Source organism: Seriola dumerili, unplaced genomic scaffold (genome assembly GCF_002260705.1).
Source record: "Seriola dumerili isolate Sdu_G_001 unplaced genomic scaffold, Sdu_1.0 BDQW01000016.1, whole genome shotgun sequence".
Lineage (NCBI taxonomy): Eukaryota > Metazoa > Chordata > Actinopteri > Carangiformes > Carangidae > Seriola > Seriola dumerili.
Window position 1 is genome coordinate 152,300 of NW_019174271.1, and position 23,867 is coordinate 176,166.

General features: G+C 42.3%; 1 protein-coding gene across 1 annotated transcript in view; it reads right to left on the reverse strand.

Moving 5' to 3' along the window:
* Nucleotides 1–20,146, reverse strand: part of LOC111225813 (IgGFc-binding protein-like) — a 36,170-nt gene extending 16,024 nt beyond the window's left edge. Inside the window, exons 1-20 of the mRNA XM_022750848.1 lie at nucleotides 20,098–20,146; nucleotides 19,875–20,008; nucleotides 16,587–17,230; nucleotides 13,810–14,249; nucleotides 13,443–13,606; nucleotides 12,962–13,138; nucleotides 12,195–12,420; nucleotides 11,712–11,957; nucleotides 11,040–11,141; nucleotides 9,176–9,323; nucleotides 8,680–8,800; nucleotides 7,326–7,652; nucleotides 6,134–6,305; nucleotides 5,107–5,204; nucleotides 4,648–4,778; nucleotides 3,407–3,576; nucleotides 2,577–2,791; nucleotides 2,295–2,486; nucleotides 1,079–1,267; nucleotides 321–757 (exon numbers count right to left, since the gene is read on the reverse strand). Of these exons, the coding sequence (XP_022606569.1) occupies nucleotides 321–757; nucleotides 1,079–1,267; nucleotides 2,295–2,486; nucleotides 2,577–2,791; nucleotides 3,407–3,576; nucleotides 4,648–4,778; nucleotides 5,107–5,204; nucleotides 6,134–6,305; nucleotides 7,326–7,652; nucleotides 8,680–8,800; nucleotides 9,176–9,323; nucleotides 11,040–11,141; nucleotides 11,712–11,957; nucleotides 12,195–12,420; nucleotides 12,962–13,138; nucleotides 13,443–13,606; nucleotides 13,810–14,249; nucleotides 16,587–17,230; nucleotides 19,875–20,008; nucleotides 20,098–20,146 (4,382 nt within the window). The remainder of the gene's footprint in view (nucleotides 1–320; nucleotides 758–1,078; nucleotides 1,268–2,294; nucleotides 2,487–2,576; nucleotides 2,792–3,406; nucleotides 3,577–4,647; nucleotides 4,779–5,106; nucleotides 5,205–6,133; nucleotides 6,306–7,325; nucleotides 7,653–8,679; nucleotides 8,801–9,175; nucleotides 9,324–11,039; nucleotides 11,142–11,711; nucleotides 11,958–12,194; nucleotides 12,421–12,961; nucleotides 13,139–13,442; nucleotides 13,607–13,809; nucleotides 14,250–16,586; nucleotides 17,231–19,874; nucleotides 20,009–20,097) is intronic.
* Nucleotides 20,147–23,867: the final 3,721 nt, after the last annotated feature.

Consider the following 23,867-nt stretch of genomic DNA (forward strand, 5'->3'; position numbering starts at 1 on the left):
TGCTTTTCATCTAAGCAGCAAATTTGATTGAAAATGATAATTAAATCATCTTCATTTATGCTCTGTTGTGTTTTTCTGGAGGCTCCTGACAAATCAGCCATTTGTACACAGGGATCATCCTTGGATTTATGCAATGTTAATCAATTATGCTATTCATGAATGCCACTGTGCTAAACCACAAGTATCATATCTGATATTATCAGGAATTTTATACACACACACACATATATATATATATATATATATATATATATATATATATATATATATACATATATATATACTGTAGATGTATGATGTATGTATGTGTATTTCCTTGCCTGACACAGGCATCGTAGTCAGGAGTTGGGGGCACTGTTGAGTGACAGTTTGCAAATGGGCCCTTCTGGGCTTTGATGATGTCACAGGCCTTCTCGGCTTCGGGCTTATTCTGTTCATTTTCCTCGGGGCAGGAACTGGCTCCACAGCCGGTTTCACAGGAGCTGTTGTCCGTCTTAATGACCCAAGCTGCTGCCACATCCTCTGGCTTCTTATTGGCTGATGCCGGGTCATCAGACACATCACCATTGTAGTTGCCACAGAGACCACGTGGTGAGCTGCGATAGGTGGATGGGATTTGCAAGACCACGCCTGCCACAGTGTCATAGGTCAGCTTCAGACCAAAGTCAGTTTCAATGATAATGTTGATGCCATTTTGATGGACTTGCACTTTTCCGTCAGCCAGTATCGCAGGTAAGGAGGCTCTGACGTCATCGACCTGAGACACAGAGGAGAGAGAGACACACAAACACAAACTATTGTCAGATGAGCTGAAGCCGTATCAGCTCTGTCTCATTTCAGGAGCTGCTACGTCCAGTACTGAAGACCAGAGCACATTACCCCCCTAAAAGTAACTCGTCAGCTCCCACTGCTTTGTCTCAGTGGTGAGAATAATACCTATTTATGTACACTGACAAAAAGAGATCAAGCTCATTAAGACAAATGTTGTGGACAATGGAAATATTATCTGTTAAAAGGGACAGTGTGTTCTGACAGAGATCACCCTCACACCTGGCCGATACAAAAACATCAGTCCTACCTTGACTTCCCAGACAACTCCGGTCTCCATAGTGATTTCAATGTCGTAAACCCGGAGCTCCACATTGCGGTAGACATTACCATCCTTATCAGTTTGCTGCTCTACCAGCACGACGAAGGCTGTGAGCGCTCCCTCCTTCTCCTCCACCTCTGACAACTTGAACTGACAGTTCCCCCACAGAGGATATGCCTAGAGGATGGGAGAGGGGGTTAGAAGATGTTTAATGTTGTATCAGAACTTCCACCGTGACTGTCTCGAAACTTACAGAAAATTTAATGAAGAATCAAAGTTCTTCATGAATGTGATTTACTCCGGGATGGTGGGTAGATTGCAGACAACAGCACATCCATGTGGCTCATGTAGCTGCATGTACCACACCAACACAGCACAAAGTGTGAAGGCAGCAGATGAAGCTCAGTCATAAACTGCTTCAACACCATTCAACCCAACACGAAACCAAACAAAATGCGTGTGACATCCAGAAACGTGGCCAACTATATGTTATACATGTACCATTGGGCTTGTCTTTATTGTCTACAAGTAGAACCAAAACTAACATTTTACAGTGCTTTGACATCGACCAAATGATTTATATTTAATTTTAAACATCTGCATGTATCCCTCTGATTGTTGTGGTTGTGAAGCATCTGATGTGATACTTCGCACTACGGAGGAACTATGCTGAACTGAACCTGCAACGTGTGAAGAGAAAAAAACAGGAATGCGTCCAAAATTAGATGGTGGACCTTTCGTTCAACTGAATTTATTTAGACAATGTTACTGGTGCAGGGAACGAGGACAAAGACATGGGTAAGTAAACTCAAGTTTGGTATGTGCAGTGTGTAATGTGGAAAGTAATGAGACACTAAGCTAAGACTAAGCAAAAGGTAGCCTGTGGCAGCTAACGCTAGCAGTTAAGTCAAAAGGTGGCATGTTAGCGGCTGTCTGTGTTCCAGAGGAAGAATTAGATTTCCCTAAATGAACTGACAGTGAACACACCATGTCATGCCGTGATGTTAGTAGTGAGAGATATCATTACTGAATATATAGAGATAATAATATAAAATGTATCTATAAAATTTAATGCTAACATATCACTAAAAAGATTAAATAAGTTCATATTGAAATAGACTCTTTTTTAAAATATTGCCATCTCATTGCTCCATGTTTTCCTGGATTACACGTGTACTTTAGCCTCAGTGAGGAAGGACTTTACCTGTCCATCGAAGGACCGCACTGCTCTGACTCCGCTCACAGAACAGGAACCGACACTTCTGGGAGAACAGGTGGAGGAACCATCTTTCACAACACACTTCTCAGTGGCTGAACACTGGAATTTATGATCACACTGAACGTCACCGTCTGAACAGACACAACGGCTGTTACAGGACTTTCCTGGATAGAACACCTGAGGAGAGGAGAGGAGAAATATCAGTGGTGGCAGAAGAGGCAGGAACGTAAAGAGGTGGGATATGATATACTGTCACTGCTACAGTACCTGTCCATTTAGATAATACTGTCCTTCGTACTGACAGCCACACTCTGCCAGAGGCACACACTTGTCATCACTCAGCATGAACCCATCGTCACACACACAGCCTTCTGTGCAGGGGCTGCTGTCGTCACAGCCCTCGGGGGGGGTGAGGCCGCTGCAGGTCAGCTGGCAGGGCTGGGCACACACCTCATAGTGACTGTTTGCACCACATGATGGAGCTGGTGGAGACAAACAAAATCAATCCAGATAAAACACAGAGTGACAGTTGTCCTCGCAAAACTTCATAAACATGTCTGTGACTTTGGAGCGTTCATGATCCAAACACGACAAACAGTTTATTATCAAGACAATAATTCATTAGCCAAGAACATTTAAAGTTGTAATCTGTAACTTTTCCATATTAAAATGTCTAAAAACAACTGGACCTATGTTCTTTATGTTGTTGAGCTGTGTTCTTACATTATCACAAATGTTTCCTTCAATTCTCAAACCAGAGAAATCTGTGATTTTAATCATGGTAACGTTTCATTGGTTGCCTGTCAGTGACATCATATCCTGACAGAAACTCAACATTGACTTTTATCTGACTGACTGATTTCTGTTATACATTATATTCACATTTAGATGTAAAACTGACATTTTAGTTCAGGGAGTATCAGAGTATTTCTGCACAGAACACCAACAAAAGTCCTGTTCTTATTGTGGAGTTACCAGGAGTTACTCATGGATGGATGGATGGTTGGATGGATGGATGGATGGATGGATGGATGGATGGATGGATGGATGGATGGGTAGTGTAGTTTACTCAGTGTCTGTGTGTGTGCATGACTTACGACAAAACTGTTCGGTTCTCCAGCTCTCCACTTTAGCTCCTGCATTTTGACAGGAAGTGCTGAAAGTTGTTAGGCTGTTGCACAGGGCAGAGGCGTGGCCTTGGTACATACACAAATCAAACACACAGTCTTTGAGGAAGGGCTTGTGGTCCAGTTTACTGTGACACTGTCTGTATGTGCAGAGAGAGAAGGACAAAGACAGAGCCGTCACAGTGAGGACACAGTCTGTAGACACTGTTTATCAAACAGAGAGACTGCACATGTTTAACCTCAGGTATTTGATTGGGCAGAGATCATTTATAGATCTGACCTCATCTACTTTTAAAATGTGTCACTATTCATATTTTTCTTACTAAGCATGCATACTGTTTCTTGCCTATTAAATTGTTTTTGAGAAGAGCAGCTTGTCTGTACAGCACAATGAAAAGGTGAAACTTTACTTTTGGTGTTACTAAGACATCAGGACATCAGTTGCTACGATACTGAAGTGGAGGTGATGTCACTCCTTGCATCTGATCTCTGAACAGCATTCTGTCCCATAAAGGATCCGATGCCTGTTTGTATTCATCACGTCATTTACTGCCTTCTTTTGGTGGCAGCAGGGTCTCTGACAACTAGCTTGACCTCCAGCTGTTGTAACTGTCATTTCTGTCATGTCTATACGCATGTGAAGACGTGTGGAAACTAAACTTGCACGTTACTTCCACAGTCTTTTTCTACCTGAAGACGCAGCAGCTTTAGCATTTAAACAAGCAATTTATCTTCTCTGTGCAAGATCTGCTGTAAGTTTGAGGCAGAATATTGTTACAGGAGTAGAGCAGCTCCTTTCAGGAAAAGATCAGTACGTGGAGAGGGAGAGAGAGAGAGAGAGAGAGAGAGAGAGAGAGAGAGAGAGAGAGAAAGAGAGAGCTACAGTGATAAAATAAACCAATAAACATAAACAATGAAGCGAGGCCGTGAGGAGGTCCGCCGCTACCCTCTCCTCAACTATACATCTTTAAAAGAATAAGTGCAGCAGACCAAGCAGCTCCTCTTCTTCTTGCATGGATGTTGCCATTTTGATTGGATTCGCAGAGTGCACGTGCGGAATACGTGGACGACGATCTACTGTGCATGTATGGAAGCGAGCAAAGTATAAATGGAAACAACTATGTTATTTGGATGGTTAAACAGTTGTTCTGCTAACCACCAACTACTCCTCAATGTTTTTCCTACTCTCTGGCGACTGCTGTAGCACCTACCTGAAGGGCCCACTCTTGTCAGATATGATCCCACAGTAGCTCCCCTGCTGGTAACGTAGCAGCAGAGCAGGCTCACACTCAGGACATTTACCACCAGCACAGTCACTGGTGCAGCCGGGGTTTCCTCCTACCTGTGTTCAATGACATTTATATGGAAAACTGACAATATGCAGAGGTTATTTAGTTTAAAAAAACATTTTGAGTTTAAAGAATAGGTTCATATTTTTCAAATGTCAGAAGTTCTTTTGCACGACTTTATTTTCCAGCCCACCTATCCACCAGGTGGGCAGACAATATTCTATCTGCTGCATTGAGCTTAAGAAGCTATAGACTGTGTATGAACAGCTGTGGATGGAGCATGTGCTTGTTTTGCACTTCTATTTCCTGGGTTTTTCAGGTCAATTTCAGGTTCCTGCATGATTCTCATAGGTCCTTCTCTTTAGACCCAGTAATACAAACCTTCCAGCTGTGTCCAAAGGCATTAATCTGTGCAGCCTGGGTGCCATCAGGTTTCAGTAAGTCATCACCAGGTTTTCCGTTGTAATTTCCGCACAAGCCTGATAAAGAGAAACAAGCAACCACAGCAGTTACACATTAGAACACTTCAGTTGCATTCCTCCAACTTTTTGGAAGCATGAAAATCATTTGAGTCATGGACAGATGATGAGTTTGTGATGCACTGAATCCTTTCTAACATACAGCAGCTTCAGAGAGTATTCAGACCCCCCCTCCATCTATCCATTTTCTGCTGCTTATCCAGGGTCAGGTCGTGGTAGCAGCAGGCTAATCAGGGTAGTCCAGACGTTCCTCTCCCCAGCAACGTTTTCCAGCTCCTCACGGGGGATCCCGAGGTGTTCCCACACAGATGGGATATGAAATACTGTAACTTCACAGAGTTCCCGATTTACCCTGGGGTCTCCTTCCAGTTGCATGTGCCCTGAACACAGCTTGAGCCAAGCCTTGCTTTCCCTTCCTGAGTGGTTTTGCCAGAACTTCCTTGTGGCCAACTAAAAGTCTTTCTCCACAGCCTCCCCCTCCACACCTGGGTTTGACTGACAAAACTACAGCCCTACTGACCTCCAGGTATCTGTCTACTGCTTCAGGAGACCCCTGAGCCAACCAAGTCCGAAAGGCTTCCTTCAGTTCAGGTATCCACCAGCAGGTTCTTAAGTTGCCACCACAACAGGCAGCAATGACCTTCTGACCACAACTCCTACCTGCTGCCTCTGCAGTGGAGGTTTTGTTTGAACATGGTGCAGTCGGATTCTATTTCCTCAATCCCTGGATGAATGAGAAATTCTTCTGGAGGTTGGAGTTGAGGACCTCTGCCAGACATTCCCAGCTCACCCTACAAGACTGGGTTTGCCAGGTCTGTCCGGGAGACTTCCCCACCATGATCAGTTGAAAGCTCATTACAACAAATAAAGTTTGCAGAGCTGTCGACTTTATTGTCGACAATAAATTGTGTCGCGTACACCCAACTTACCAGTAGTTGCAGCAGAGTATGAACTTGGCAAAGTCAAGCTGACGTAGCTGTTCCAGTTGAACTTGAGCGTCAAACCAAAAACTGTTCTCACAACAGCGAAGTAGCCACACCGGAACAAGGACAGCCTGCCATCTACCGTGGAGTAAGGCAGGTTCACCAACTGACTGTTTACCTGGGTGGGATGGGGGGTGGGAGGAGGTAGAAGGGGGGTTTCAATGTTACAGTATCAAGAATGGCCCTATATACAGACAGAAACAGTGTGAACCAGCTTGAGCCCTGCAACACCACATGTAGTCGCTGCACAGTGGTGCTGACAGTATGTTAGCTACATTCAGAAGGTGAGCAACAAAGCTTGTGTTGTACTCTTACATCAAACAGAGGTGGACAAAGTACATAACTTAATCACCTGAGTCAAACTTACTTGACTTAAAGTACTGGAGTACTTGATTTTAAAAATACTTAAGAATTCAAAAGTATATTTTGTCATTTATGTCAACTTATTGTATTGTTTTTCTCCTGTGATGAACACAATGTATGGTCTGTCACATTTTCAAAATAAAAGATTAATTCCACTAACTAAAAGCTGCTTCAAAGTAACAGTACTATATAAATGTAGTGGAGTCAACAAGTACAATATTAGTAATTAATAATTAATAGTGTAGTGGAGTAAAATTCATAGGTTTGTAATAAAATAATACTCAAGTAAAGTATAAATACTGTAAAATGTACTTAAGTACAGTACTCCAGTAAGTGTACTTTGTTACTGTCACTTCTGGCAACAAATGCCATGAAAAGACCCAAACCAACAATGTGTTCTTAGTCCACTGGTTCTATAGAACTGAAGAGGTAAATCTTGAAAACAGCTCATAAATAGTTTCTCAGTGAAGAACATGAAAAACAACATGATTTTTTTGTTGGGTTCTTATTTTGATTGTGACGACTTGCACAACATACATGATGGTCATCAACCGCTGGCTGTAGCTCAGTGTTGAAATGAGAGTAAGCAAAACCTTTTCATGACATCAGCACACAACCACACGATCTATTAGATAAAGTTACATGCATCTTTTTAATGTAAACTCAATTAAAGAACAAAAATGAATACTTTATCAATACTAATACTCTACTGCAGCAGTGCTCTACCGTAACTGGTGAGGACTAGAGGTGAATACTGTAGGCAAACGGATCTTACCAGTATTTTCCGAGGGCTGGCCCGACTCATGCTGACGGTGTAACCAAATACAGTAAGTGAGACAGACTTGGTGTAGGACACAGCCTTGTTACTGCCTCTGTTCTCATTCTGGACCAGCACCTGGAATGGGACCAGGCTCTGGTCTGGTCCCTTGTATTGAGACAGGACATAAGTACAAGTGCCCTGGAAATCAAACCAGCGGTTGTCGAAGCTTCGGTAGTGGGGGTCTCCAGAGCCCTGGCACGTTGAATAGGATGTTGGGTAGCAGTTCCTCACCCCCCCCTTCAGGCCACAGTGCTCACTCTTCTTACAGGCAAACGGTTTACACTGGACCAAGAGAACAGAACAGAGCAGAGTATTAGATAAAACCAATAAACTCTTGTTGATTCTTTTTATCTAAAAATCTATATTAATTTTATTTACACTTTATTCATTACAATATAGACACTCAAAGTGAAACAGGAAATGGACACATCAAATACAACCAAAAACCAAGAAGGGGCATCTATAGTCTAGACAAAAATTATAATTGTGACATTTTTGAAGGGCACATGTCTCAAAAAATATGAGTATAAATATATGGTGGATCTGTCTAGTTGAACTCAACAATAATTCTATTTTATCACTATGGTTTAAATAATCAATGATTAATACATCTGAGAAGTCTTTTGTGGTTAATCCAAGGTTTTGTTTTGTCCACAAAAATATAGGAAACACTTTATCTTTCATACAGAGAAAGGGATAAAAGGCTGGACCATCTATTCAGATCCTACTTCCTGGGCTGTAGCAGAATATAAATACTGCATTCACAGGAGCTTTAATAGTCACAGCCAAATCTCATTCCCTCTGGTTTCCAGATGAAGGGAGCTGTATTAAGGTCTGGAGTGGGTATGCAGCAATTCAAAGGCATTGCTTCACATTTAGACCCGTTTATAACCAGAAACAGCTGAAAGATTTGTACCTCTAAGACTTTGGGTGTAAGGTGCTGGAAAAACATGAATAGAAATGTTAGAAATGTGAAAAAGTTTTAATAATCATAGAGCAGGTTCATAGTTCTATAATCATTAACCTCTAGGTTATATTTCGAATTAACTTGGAAGCATAGGGGCCTGAGGGCTGTTGCATCCCTCTCACAGAGGGCTCTACAAACAAAGCTCTGCTGTTACATGACCCTGGCCCGTGCCTCTTGAAACCCCCGACTGCAGGGTCTGCTTATCTCACAAGTGTGTGAGCCCCGACCCAGTCACTTCCCTTTCTGCCTCTGCACAAAGATAATCAAACAGCAAGTGGTACACAGCTCAGGTCCTGTTCAGTGGCAACATGCAGCCACACACACACACAGAGAAACACCAACCTTGGCTTTTCCATTAGAGCATGTACACCTGGTGGTGCAGGTGTTATCACCCCAAAAAGTGGTGGCTGATGGATAATATCTACCCTGATATTGACATCCACAGGTAGACTTAGGAACACATCTGAAATACACACACACACACACACACACACACACACACACACANGACATACAGACACACATATAAAACACACACACACACACACACACACACACACACACACACACACACACACACACACACACACACACACACACACACACACAATTAATCAATGTACTGCCTCCTGTTCTCAGAGCAGCAGAGCACATTTCTAACCTATGGTCTGTCTGTATGAATATGGGATAGTACAAAATAAACCTGGAAAAGTATTCATGCATAAAAGTCACTAGACATTTAATTTCTAAAAGTTTGGCAGAAACATAATGAAGCTTCTGTTCCTATAAGAACCAGTTTAGTATTGTCATATTAGTAGTAGCATGGTTGCTGTGTTACCTGTCTCCACTCAGCACCAGTCCTTTGTTACACTGACATCCCTCCACACAGGGCTCCTTACACTGCTTCTCACTGTCCAGGGACACACAGGAGGCAGAGCAGGCTGAACCACATGCCTCATAGTGGCTGCCTGCTGGACAGGAAGGGTCTGGGGAGGGGAGAGTGGGGAGTGCCATGAGTATATGTTGAGTCTAAACCAATATTCCTAAACCAATACAAAAACACCACCAAATTATTAAAAAATATCAATATATTTACATTAATTATTCATTTTCAATGATCGGAACTTTATATTTATTCAACAGATCTGGAAAAAAAAAATAAAAAACCAAAGGCAGCTGGACATGTTTTATGTCCTGGTTACACATATGGACTCAAAGCAGCGGCCTCCTCCTCCTGCCTCTCACCAGCCTGAGTCTTACAGGTGTGTCAAGTACATGATTTACACAAGCCAGTGTGATTGGTTATCTCCAGACTGTCACTCCTGCACGTCAGAGGACATTTGCATCAACCTCGAACCTTTCCAAACTTCTCCAGGTGGTGCTGCTGCAAGACTCACGGATGATGGTTCATATTCCATAAGAAGGGAAAGCAGGGTGGATGTGTTTCCATTGACCTGCTTAATGCGCAACTGAAAACACAGTCTTGCATGAGGTGGTTTTTCAGACTATTCCCCAAAGTTATATTTCACAAAATGAAATGGAAACACTTTTTTCACATTCAAGTCATGGCTCCTGTCGTATCAGGCCCGAGGGAGCCAGTTCCAGCCGAGAGGCAGGTGCTGGAAATCTGCTGTCATGTTTAATTGGAACAATATCACGAGAGGAGAAACCCCAGCTTCATTCACATAACATCACTCGATGGAAACACAATTCATAACTGTGTTTTGTTGACTTTTTAAAAAAAAAACAAACAAACAAAAAAAAGCTTGTATTTTGTGCAAAACTGCGAAGGAAACCTGACGACTGTCAGACTCAAGTCACAGATCTGACGACTTAAAGACTTGACAAACTCAAAAAAAAACTGTCAGGTCGACATGACTTGGACTTGAGTCTTTTCACGTCACTTGAAAAATTCTTTATTTCAAACACACCATCATGTGTGATCAGAACACAGAAAAAAGAGCTTTAAGTGGAGCCCCGGTGCCTTGCTGGTAGGCTCAGTCCTTACCACAGCGGCCCGGGTTCGAATCCAGCCCAGGCCCTTTGCCACAGGTCATCCCCTCTCTCTCCTCCATGTTTCCTGTCTATCGCTCACTCTTTTTTTCACATTAAAGGCCTAAATGCCCCAAAAAATAACTTAAAAAAAAACTTTAAAATCTTGTTTTTCCCAAAAATCTGGAACACCAGAGGGACAAAAAGTAAAAAGCGACTAAATCGCATCCTTGCAGAACAGCCCTTACACTAGTCCTGGAGCAGGACTATTCTGGGTTTGATCCTTCTGTAAATTAACCCTGGAAACAGCTGTGGTTCATAACTGCTGAACTGTTGATGTGTGAGGAATAATCCCTCCTTCTGGGTGGGGAACTTCACATCGCAGCTGCCCACCATGTTCTGAATCTTGAAGTCCAGGACATTGGCAGGAAAACCGAGTATACTCACATCAAGTCCAAAGTTTGAAATGATCTTCTGTGTGACTGTGATGAAGTTCATGATCTCAGAAGCTGAGAGGACTGGAAGCTAATATTAATTCAGCTGCAGCTGTTCAGTCATCTACAGCTCTCTGCTGACACATACTGTCAGAACACGGTGCTGTGAAACTAAAGGTCCTCCACTTCTGGTTGTCCATGGTAGTTTATTTTAGGTTTTAGTACTTGCAGTTGTAACAGTGTTCAAAGGGGGAATATTATTGCTTAGAGACTTACAACATTTGGTGATTAGTCTCCACTCTGGGTTGACTTTCACTCCTTCTGTCAGACAAGCATCATAATAACTCTTCAAGCTGTCACAGAGAACCTGCCGTGCACCTGGACGAACACACACACACACACACACATGAACACATTCGACATTACAACGTGAATCTTGAGACATCACAGGAATGTACTGCAACAGGCCCGGTGGGTCTTTCTGATTGACACTTTATTTATTTAGGTGACCTCTCTGATTTGGCATCTGAACCAGTCCACTGCTGAAATCAGCCTCGACTTAAAACATCCCCCTGCAAAACGTCCCTGTGGTTTAAATGAACCTGTGCTGCTCTCAGCACAGTTATAATCATGCCCTGAATTTCAACCAGTCTCATGATCCAACCGCCTTCAAATCATAAAATATCATGTGTGGATGTATCACCTGGTCAGGTTAGCTTTGTGAACCAATGGGCTCTGAAATACAAGCTCTGTGGTTTTCATTAGTAATGGAGGACGCTGTAGCTGCTGTAGCAGAGGCAGCAGTCTTTCAATGTCAATTTGAATATTCTGCATTTTCTTAAGGAGAAGTGTGAATTTATATTTCAGTCAGTGGACATGCGGCTACAACTACAGCAGGTAGTACACCATGTAGTGGACAACTGTGGACATCTATAATTACTGTCTTACCTTTGTTGACACAGATGTCATAGACACAGTTGTCCAGGTACATGCCGGGGTCGACCTTCTTGTGGCAGGCTGAAAACGGTCCACTTGCCTCGGTCAGAACGCCACAGAGTCTGGGCTGACGGAAGTGGGTCTGCTGCTGTTGTGAACAGTGGGGGCAGCGACCAGCACAGTTATCATGACAGAACAGATCAGGGTCCTTCACCTTCCACTGTTGGATCATCTTCAGCACTAGAGAGACAGAGGAGCCTGCAAGAGACAGAAGGAAAACTGATGTTTAAATTGATGAACTGATTCATAATCACATTCCTGGTGGTGTTCAGCCAAGCTCGGGACTGTGAAGGTACACAGGTGGAGAAATAGGTGGGGGAAGTGGGGGAGTGGGATAGAAAGAGGGAAAGAGAGAGAAAATGTGTTTGGGAATACTGGACAACTTGTTGCACCAACCATCTCTCCTCCTGTGAACCTGTTACTTCCCCTCCTCACCTTTTGGTTCCGGGAGGTCATCTCTGCTGTCTCCATTGTAGTTCCCACAGAGGCCGCCCAGGTGTTCATAGTAGGAGGACGGCACTGTGATGTACAGCCTCGTGTTCCAGTCATATTTCACAGTCAGGCCAAAGTCAGTTCTGAGGACAGCGTAGTATCCGCTCCGCTTCACAGAGACCCGGCCGGCCGACAGGGTGATAGGCAGGTACTGAAGCTCTCCATTCACCTACAGGGGATAGCAGATTAGTGACCAGAACAGACTGTACGTCTGTAACACTGCGTATAAACCAGACATCATTCAGGCAGAGCCGTAAAAGTTGAGCTTGCCTTAGCTAATTAGCATCAGCGGCTTCATTCATCGTCACTGGCAGTGTAGCTACCAGTCACATTCATTCTGCTGTGTAGCACTGCCGCTATAACCTGTCAGTCTTCACTGTTACTCTGCTACATGTTCATGTCAACACACTCCACCGCTTCAGTCTTACCACCGCCATCTGCAACATCAGCCTCTTTCACTTCCAAAGGAAAGTCAGCCGGATGTAACATGACTCTGCTGTAACATCTGGCTCTGTTGTAGAGATGTGTGTACATTGAGGATAATCCTGGGATTATCACTTTATTATTATCAACACACTGGGTGAAGTGTGCTTGTCATGCTGTCCTTGACTCAGCTACACTCCTAACGACTGTTTTTATATTTTAACTAATTATCATATTCACTTCCGTTACAGCGGACAGAGTGGAGTAGTAGATGGGAGGCCTGTTACCTGCACTTGTCCTCTGTGTCTGCCGATGACGATGGTCTCCTTGTGAACGCTGACAGTTACGGTCCTCACATATGAAACTCGACGGTTCCCTCGGTGGTTGTTCTTGGTCGTCACGGTGAAAGGTACGAGGTCAGGTGCCTTCTTTGCAACTGTGGTGATAATGTAAGTGCAGGAACCCTGGAAAACATGTTATTTACTGGCACATCATCTCATGCAGGCGCCAGGAACGCTGAGTCCAAGTTCTGGTACTGGACCATGGCTAGTCCAGCAGACAAGCGACATAACAAGCGTCCCTCTCTCACACTTTTGTGAGCAAGATTATTTTTAAAACAAAACCTAACGCAGCTCTGAACATTTCATGAGGATATATGTTAGTGTGAGCATGTCTCAGTTCAGTGTGCCCCTGTTGGCCTCTACAGAATATAACAGTGTGATAGAGATATTCTCTATGTCATGGCTGATGATGACCGTCCCAACCTACCTGGAAGTCGTAGCGCCGGCCATCAAATGTCAAGTAGTGGGGGTCACCCGTCGCATGGCAGGTTGCTGTGGAAACATGGACGCATGCTCCTTTCACACAACGTTCCTTTACTCGACATTTCACCTCTGCGCAAGGATCCGGGGGGGGTGGAGGCGGAGTGGCACCTACAGGAGATACAAACACACCCTGCACATGTAGCACCACAGCAGATACAATTTATTGTCCTATCATTAGTTGCCACATAAGAACTATACCTCATCAGTTTCCTCTATTCCTTTTCACTATGAAGTGATATCTCTGGGTAGACATGTAGAAAAACTATAACTGAATGAATACTGTGTGTGTATGTGTGTGTGTGTTTGTGTACCTTCAGAACAAACTCCAGCTGTTCCGTATCCATGTCTGTGTTTCCCACCATAGACGTAGACTGCCATCTGGGCGTCACCTTCCACTGTCACATGACTCTGCTGTGACCCCACAGGTACATTAGACCACACCCAGCGCTTATCAGACAGGGAGCCACTCCAGTTAGGTGTAAAGCACCGTCCCTTCTGACACACCTTCACACTGCCTGACCCCTCCCTCTCTGATATAATGGCAACAACACTTGGAAGTCCGGCAATTGTCTCCACCGCCCAGTCAGTGGCAAGCTTGTATGTAGGGGTCAGTGTTATCAGAAAAGGGTCGTTTGGTTGGTTGCTGCTGAGAAGCAGCACCAATACTTTCTTGTTGCTCTTGACAACCAGTGGATGTTTGAAGAACACTTTGGTCCAGGTAAAGTCCCCAGCTTTCTTCATCTTTATTGTGCTGTGAGTGTGATATATTTACTTGTTAGATTCAAATTTAGATGAATTGAGGGAAATATATTCTGAGAGTTTTGTTTACTGTAAAAAGTCACACACTTATACGGAGAAACACAGTAACATATTTACATACATCTTATACCACAGCCACTACAAGATGGAACATATTAGGTGATGGTTTGACATTGAAATTAAAGGGCCACTTACTGGGAATTTTCTTCACCAGTGTTTGTCATGGAGTTGACTGAACTATCTAGTTTTTATTATGTGAAAATAGAGATCTAACCATCACCAACAACTGAACCATCGTCATGACAACTGATCAAACTCCATCCACTGACGAAGGCCACAAGATGTGGTTAAAAGATCCAGAAAATTTACAGTAAGTGGCTCTTGTGCTGAGAATTTTTTTTTGTCAAACTGCTATTTCAAATTGAACCTTCAAATTGAACATTAAGACCTTGTTTTTTTTCATAACAGAAGTTATCTCAGGGCACTTTTCATATAAAGCAGGTCTACACCGTACTCTATAATATTGATTACAGAGATCAACATTCCGCCATGAGAAAGGACTTCCTCTTATGAGTTCCATATCTCATAAATACAACTTACTATCTATAATTATGAGAAAAGACTTTGTAATAATGAGATAAGATGTGCTACACCACATTTTGTGACCTAATTAGGAATTTCAGCTTCACTGCAACTGCAGACATTTTGAATCACACCGTATTGCTCTATCACAAACTGGTGGTGTGCGGTGACTTTCACAGATAGGCAAGCAGCCGGGGGGAAAATATCACTTCTACGGTAATCTTCAAAATATTTACCATTAACTGACAATGACACACTCCAGTGACAATGTTGAATCCTGTATTTACCAGCCTCAGTGCTGTTAATCGTTCCTGGCTCATGGACTGTAGTTGAAGCACAGGGGAGATATGGGAACTTGGGTCTTAAGGAGCTGTAGTATTTATTTACTGACAAACAGCCTGAAGTGCACATACACCACACTGTATGTTCACAGCTACACTGCTTACTGCTAACTAACTAGCTAACCCTCTGCTCCAGTGCCAGCCTCATCGCTCTCTCTCTCTCTCTCTCTCTCTCTCTCCAAGCCAGCAACCAATGTACTGATCTGTTCCTGAAAGGACCTGCTCTATTCCTGTAACAATATTCTGTCTCAAACAATGTAATTTGTTCGTTTACTTCTCCTTCTTCCTCTTCTTTTGATTTGATGGGCGGTTGGCAACCAGCTTTCAGGTGCATTACCGCCACCTAGCGGACTGGACAGCTATAGCTGACAAAGAAGGGTTTCATTCTGTGTGTCACAGATCAGATCACAGTGTGGCTTCCACCTGAGCCAAACTAGAAATAAAAGAAAATGGTATGGCAATCATGCCTCTCATAACTATGGGATACGTTTCTTGTAATTATGATATAGCCTATTCTCTTGTAATTATCAGATCAGAATTATGGCTTCCATAGTTTCCAAAGTTGATAATGTGCCTTCAAGTCCTGAATCAAGTAATATACAGTACTGTGCAAAAGTTTTAGGTACTTTAGATGTTTAGATTATACCATCAGGGAAGTATCTGACCAGTGCCAAATTCATTACAGCCAGAGTCAGAAATCACTATCTTCAGAGACAAGAAGGAGTCCTGCAACAGATGGTCTGGACCCCCACAGAGCCCTGATCTCAGCATCATGGAGTCAGTCTGGGATCACATGAAGAGACAGAGACACTGACTGAATCCACAAAAGAACTGTGGCAGGTTCTCCAAAAAGGCTGGAACTACGTATCTGCCAGATGGACCGAGGAGAACTGGTGCTGTTTTAAAGGCACAGCAAATACTGATCTGATTTGGGTCTTTTGTGCCTAATTGATAAATAAAACTCATTGTATTATTTTGTAAGCATCCTCACTTCATGTTTAGTCCCTAAAACTTCTGCACAGCTCTATATATTCAACATGTTATAGAAAATACCAATATATTTGCTTTTCATCTTTCAAAAAGTATTCCTGAATATGTGGTGGCCCCTAAGGACAAAACACATACAAAAGCAAAAACACAAACATTAACAGAAATCCAAATCCAAAAATGCTACAAGTACTAAAACACATGTGCTGTTAAAGTGCCAAAGATGGTTTTAAGCTGCAGTTTGTTGAGCTCTCTTTACCTGTTAGAGACATGTGTTGTAATAATGTATTCGGATGTATACTGTATTAGATGTGTGTTAGATGCATACATGGATGAGAAGGTAGATAGACAAAGAGACAGACCATGATAGCCTTGTCTGTAGCTACAAAAGTATATTATGAATTCATATTTAACTCAACTGTTTGCTTGAGTGTTGGCCGCTGAGCAGTTTCACCTCAGTGTTGTCTTCAGCAGCTACTATCACTGCCCAGCTCTTCATGCTTTTGGTGGCGGTCGCGGGTACCAGGTATTCTTTACCCAGGCTTGCCACAGGAGGGAGCTGTTCATACACGTGTTCACACGTACGCCACAGCCTCAGGCACTGGTGGCCTGCTAAGACAGCGACGGGCTTTTGGGATTGAACACGAGTGCCTGTCAAAGTTTGTTTATCTTGTACAAGGTAGGATGCGTAGGGTTCCAGGGTGATGGTCACTGCTCTCCCACGCCTGATTCCAGGTTTTAGTAACGCACGAGTACGTGGTGTGATTGTGATCTGGTTGCGGCTATTGCCATTAACGATAGCCAATACCTTGTTTCTGCCGCTAGTGGGAGTGTACACAAAGTAGTCAGTACCCAGCTCTTCATTTGGGAAAACCACCGTGCCATCTCCTGTGGCGAAGCGAAGGTTGAAGGAGACCACAGAGATTGCAGCGTTCGATGAGATTCGAACAGCTGAGTTCGCACGAACAAACTGCTTTCGCAGGTCGTACGCATTTGGCAGAGAAACACGACGGCTTTCGCCCGCTGGGACGGTCACCCGCTGGGAGAAACGCACTGAAGCCACCTGCGGATCAACATGCAAGGATTTGTTAAACATTCGTAAGCGACATTAAAACAACCTGGACATTGACTTTCTTGGCAATTTAATGTTTAACCAGAAACTTCACCCACAGTCACTTTAGCCTCATCCCACACATTAACAATACAGAGAAAAAATACTATTTTTAAATTACTTTAAAAATTGGGGACCAGACCACTCTTGACGATTTAACATGTGCAAAGTATGGTTTTAAAGTTAGTGTTCCTCAAACTGTTTGAGAGTGATCACAAAGCCTTCTTGTGACTTGTGTATATGTGTTGTTTTCAGTATTAAATCAACTCTGCTGGGAAGATTTGTCCCTCTGATGTACACACAGAGCTGCTGCTGTCTTGTGAGCTTCACCAATTGACTCAGGTCTACCCCAACGAGGAAAAGCAAAAGGAGGAGAAGAAGAGTTCGACCAATGACCCATCAGCTCATATGATATTTCAATCATTATTATTTGATTTGGTTGTTGTACAGTGTAGCTGGACTTCACTATAACCAACCGTTTTGCCACTGTGTACTCATGTAGCTACAACGGTTCACGGTTGTTTTATGATTTATGTCAGAAATGATCAGCTGACATTTGAAAGGAAATGTGGAACTGTTAGCCTCCCCTGGGACTATGCTTAATGTCACCAGTTATCAACTTATTAACTATCAAACCTGACAACAGACAAGATCATGGAAAATCAAACGAAACCTCCAACATAACGGACAAAACAGGCAAGTGTTGAGTTTGCGTTCCCTGGGACAAAGGTCAAGTTCTCAACACAGAAGACAAGTGTGAAAACCTTGTTTGAGAAATGTCTCATTAAACTCATCTATGGAAGCAGCGATGAACAAGAAATCTGCTGGAGAAGCAGCCTGTCAAGGACCCCAGCCCGTCAACCCCCAGTACCCCCAGTTGAGTACCTCAACTCTCCAAGAGGGGTTTGACCTCAATTTTCCTGCGGCCCAGAGCGCTCCATTAAAAGAGCACAGAGAGGAGGGACAGGAGAAGAACAAAGACACCAACCAAGACCTGTCTGAGGCCAGACCCAGTAACACTGGTCTGGATTTTTATATGCCCGAACAAGCTCTCCTTACAATACCTGAGAGAGAGGTGAAGGGCGAGAAGGACAACAAGATATCTGCTCTGGAGGAAGAACAGCGTGTCATTGTCAAAGACATCGACCAGGTGAAGAAGAAGAAGATCGCTGAGGAAGAGGAGGAGAAGGCCTTCATCGATGACGCACTGTTCAAGTCCATGAAGATAAGAATGGACGCTGAACACAAGATACGAGAGCTGGAGGAAATTCTCCAAGCAGAAGTCCAGAGGAGGCAGAAGGCTGAGACACATCTCGCCAGAGAGACTGAGGAGACCTCCAAAGTCCAGCTCAAACTGGCCCAGGCTGAAAACAACCTGGAACTGTCACGTCGCCAGTGTGAGGAGGACAGGTCTCGTCTCCTGGCTGAACAAAAGCAGGAAAACTCTGACTTGGAGGCAGCAGTGATCCAGGCACAGGAAGATCTGGTCCAGAAGAGACTCCAGTGGCAAAAGGAGAAGTCCAGCCTGGAGGAGTCTCTGAAGACCATGAATCAGGCTCTGAAGGAGAAGGAGGAGAAGAAGGATGGAGGCATGGACGAAGTGACGGACAGATTAATGTGTCTGGAAAAGCAGATGGAGGCTCAGAGCAAACCCAAGAGGAAATCTCTATGGAAACAATTCCGCCAGCTCTTCAAGAGAACTTGAGGGACCTGACCTCCATCTGAGTAATTCTATTACAAATGGAAGAAAACTGACTTGAAGTGTAAACAGATGCCTCAGCTCCCGTTACCATGTGCAGGACGAAAAAAAACATGAGGCGGCTGCACTGATTAAAATGGGAGTGACACGTGAGATGGGCACTTCATGTCTTGCCACACCATTTTAACTTTTCGCCTTTACACACTGTGATATGCTGCACGGGTACGCCAGGACTTCTAAGGCCAGCTGGATCAACCAGCACTCGACTGGGGGATGGAAACACATTGCTTTCACCAAAGAAAAAAAAATCTAATGTCATAACTATGACTTCTGTATCTCATAACAAACCTGTGAGTAGAAGAGGCAAGAAGGAGATAGGTGATCATTTATATGGTCTGTATGACCATAACATTACAACACAGGCATCTAAATTCCTAAAGACCCTATGACCTGCTTGAAGTGGCTCTGTTCGTTCAGGAGCAGCTAAACCAGCCACACATCTGAAATGCATCCAAACTTTCTATGAGTCTGTCTAATTACCACGCGTGGACATGCAGAAACATATGAAGGGGCAGTGGCTCAGTTTTCAAAGACAGACTGTATAGTCCTAATGTCTCTTCCTGATGTTGGTACTACTAACAGTAATGTCCCAGTCAATCATGTTTAATTACCTTTGGACCCCACTGTAGATCACACAGTCTGATGGGTCACAGAATACAGTGTAACACCTGTCATCTTGTACTTAGGTAGTAATGGATAATAAACCTTAATGATGAGATACAGAATCAGGTCATCTTTGGTGATGCAATACAGCCTTTGACAAATACTTCAGAGCCTACTTTGCTGCTACATGTGTATTTGTCGCGATGCTAATTTACATACAAACATGACTCTCACCTGTATGTGAACATTGGCTGCAGAGCCCTGAGCAGTCAGAACCAACTCCAGCCTGTGGCCGTTGGCATTACTTTGCCAGGAGTTAGGAAGAAATGTTGTGATAAACTCCTTTCCTGTAGAACAACCATGGCATACTGGAGAAGAGAGGAGAAGATATTTTACAAATTAAAATAATCCATGATAATTTATCATACTAATTACTATAAATATACAGTAGTAATACCTGCCAAGAGTGCAGCAGCCAAACAGACCAAGAGACCCTTTATCTCCATGGCTGATAGAGAAAGAGAGACAAACACATAGGTCAAAATTCATTTTAAACCACATAACATTGTGTACACATTGTGTATTGCATGTTTTCCAAAAATAAACAGACATGCCATCACAGCACACACAATTGTGAAATCGTGTTTACACAGCATTTGGATGAGTTATGAGGTATGTCGATTTTTCCGTCACTGTGTGTACATGTGTTTAGTTGTTGACAGTTTGGCCAAACTTTTGTGTTAATGCCACTTTGTGGTGACCTGAAGGCTGTAGCAGAAAGTGCTGTGAAATTTTATAATATACAGGTATTTCTGTTTGGTGTGCTCTCATGGATATAAATGTGTATGGGGCGCTGATTGTAAAGTGGTGCATACTAAAATCAACAGCAACATTTCACCACATTTAACTCCAGATAATGTTTAAAAAAGTAGTTTTCACTTCTTTTTTTTTTACCAGATTTATAACATTTGTGAACTTCATCATATTTACTTTTCTTAGAAATAGTAATAATGTAATGTTAAATATTAAATCTAAATATTAAGTTTAAATCTAAATCTAAATGTTGGTAAAACAATATGCAGATTCCCAGTAGTACCAGGTACCAAAATAGAAAGCTAACCATACCCAACACCAACACTAGATAACACTACCTTTTCTGCCCTGTCAGATTTTTAAAAGGAAATCTTTTAAGAGGGAGATCAGGAAGAATTGCAGGATGTAGCAACTGAGAAAGAAAAAGATGAAGAAAGATTTACAGAAAAAGTTTAAGGTGAAACATTCAGATGCAGCCCTGGAGTCAGTGGAGAGATAAACGATAAGATCTCATCTACACCTGCACCTGCATGAGTCACTGTGATGCTGAATATTTCTGAAACTAGTCTGTGGAAATAGACTAAAGTGGCTGCCGCAATAACACGGTTTAACAACACACGACTGACACCTGGTGTTTTACAGGTGTAACAGATTCTTTTAATACAGGGACAAAAACAAAAAACAACTATAATCAACTATATTCACGATTTTTTTCTTAAAGGAAAACAAAATGTAGATTTTACTATGAGACAAACTGTTAATTTGGTGCAAAGTTTAAATAATCAAATTCCCCATCATTTGTTATATTTGAAACACTGATCAGTACAAAGACAAAGACAGAGTGTGAACTGATTTTGGTTTGTAAGATAGAGACTGACTGCTGCGTCTGTCCATTTATGAGGCCTCATTATTCTTTAGCACTTGTCAGTATAAAAAAAATAATCTTTAAATAATGAATTACTTACACTTTTTTGTGTTATGAATCCAATCAAATGAATGTGTTATCACAGCTTGATAATGATAACTTTGTTGTATATACATTTTAAAAGGTAAAATAATTAGAGAGAGAGCTTGACTTATAATTACTATTAATTATGTTAACATTACTTGCAGATATCTTGAACCTGCGTCATTGTGAGGTTGCGATTCAAGTGTTACTCAGCGAAATGCATTTGATGAGTTCCATGTAATTACAGCTTGTGTAGGAAACATGGAAATATGGAATTAGAGGAATGTTAAATTTGTATTTTGACAAGTCTCTGATAAAAAATAAATTAGCATTATGGCAAGTTAGAAATGAACTAGTAACTCTAACTACAAGAAGGGTAGCACTACTTGTACTGACAGTAACTCAACCACGAGCGATGACAGTTACTGGCAGCTCGACCACAAAGGTAAAGAAACACATGCACTAAACTTACAAAATGTATCGTGCTGCACATTGGTAGTGCAAGGGCAGCATATATTGGTACAGAAACCTTGCACTGGTACTGCAAATTAAAACATGCCAGATGAAAAGGCCACACACACATATACATGCTAAAACAGATCACAATAAGTCCAAAGGTGAAGAGAAACTATGTAAATAATTCTCTGATATTCAGACTACAGCAAACTGTATTTTGATAATAATGGATAAAAAAGTAAATACACATTAAATAGACTATCATCTTTTCCATGCTTTTGAGACTAAGCCAGCAAACACACCAAAAGTGAACCAACCTACCTGCATATTGAGACTGTCTCTGTTACTTCATGTACTAAAAACATTTAGACACACACTTCAAATTAAAGGATTCTTGTTAAATGAGCCAAGATCCAATGTGATAATGTCATTAGTGACAGTTTCCCAACCACCTCAAGTATCACCGGAGGCATCATACTGTACCTGTAGCTGACCATGGAGGCTGTGACAGAGAAGGCAGGATGGATAGCCTCTTATATCAGTGAGTGTTTGGGAGAGACACACATGTGTGAAGAGCAAAAACAACATGCTGGAGTTCAGTTCTGGATAACTGATAAGCATATTGAATGTTGGCGTGTATGTGTTTGTTGGTGGATTACCAGAAGGATCAAGAGTGAATAGAGGAAAGGTGGAGACCTGATGTGGATGCATTTAATATGATAGTTACTCACACGACAATCAACCAAAGAACAGAACCAGGGTCTGAATTATGGGGGGATTGTGGGGTTCTGCTGATTCTGATTAAGATTTGGACCTCCCTTCCAAAAGAGGTAAAAAAGGTTGGTGGTGGTTTCAGTCATCATTCTTACCTGTAATTGTAAATATTACAATGTATTTCCCATATTCATGTATGCAAGAGTCTTGTAATACAATTTCAGACACCCCTAAAGTGGAACTTACGATTTCATAACCTTGATGTTAGCTGACTGTCTCGTTTGCCTGCCTCACTCCAGTGGCTCACGATCCTAAAGTCTCTGCTCCCATGCATTGCACAAGCAATTATAATCGTGTCAAGTGTCTAAAGATGGCGGCACTTACTGTATGTTAGCTGGTTTCTAATTTTAGCCTTAAGTCACAGTTTAGCTAACTAATGTTAGCCAGCTGATAGTAGCTGTGTCTGAATTCAGGTGCCACCATAAAATCAAGTTGTGAGAAAAAGTTATGTGTTAGGCATTGCTAGGTGACAGGAGCTGCGCTTTGCAATGGGCGGGCACAGTTAGTGACGCAAAGTGAAAATCTGTAGGCGAAATCATGTCATTTTTGGTTTGGCCTGCACAGAGTACAACGGCTACGAAGGGCCACACCTTCATATATTGCGTCCTCTGAAGGATGTGGCCCCTGAATTGGGACACAGCTAGTACTGAACCAACATTAATGTTAGTTTCTAACTTTAGCCTTGAGTTAGAGTTAGCTAGTTTTTTTTTAACTTTTGCTTTAAAGTACAGTTTCGCTAACTAATATTAGCTAGTTTCTAACATTAGCCTTAAATTATAGTTTAGATAACTAATGTTAGAGAGCTGATAGCATGCTCTTTCTTTTTCAGTTTCAGTGATTTGTTATTTCATTACCAATGTAAAATGTCATATATGATCTAATGTTAGCAAACACTGGTGCTCAGTCATGAGCAGTGAGACAATGGAGGATTAGTCGTTTTAGAGATTCGTTTTGACATCAATTTAGAGTTTATTCATTCATGTTAATAAGTGTAGTTTCTTTTGTGTATCTGTGGTGGTTTAATTAGTCTTCTGTCTTGTTGATATTAGCTTCTATAATAGACACCCCCTTTGTTTACAATTCAGGAGTTTTACCTGTTGAGTCATTGAACAATATTAAAATGAATGTGTGCTGAAGGCTAACTGTAATTAACAGCTTTAGTTAAATAAGATACTGTCAGGACTGTAACACCTCAGTTCATCGAAGCAAGCGCCTGCTCTGTACTCCCCTTCACA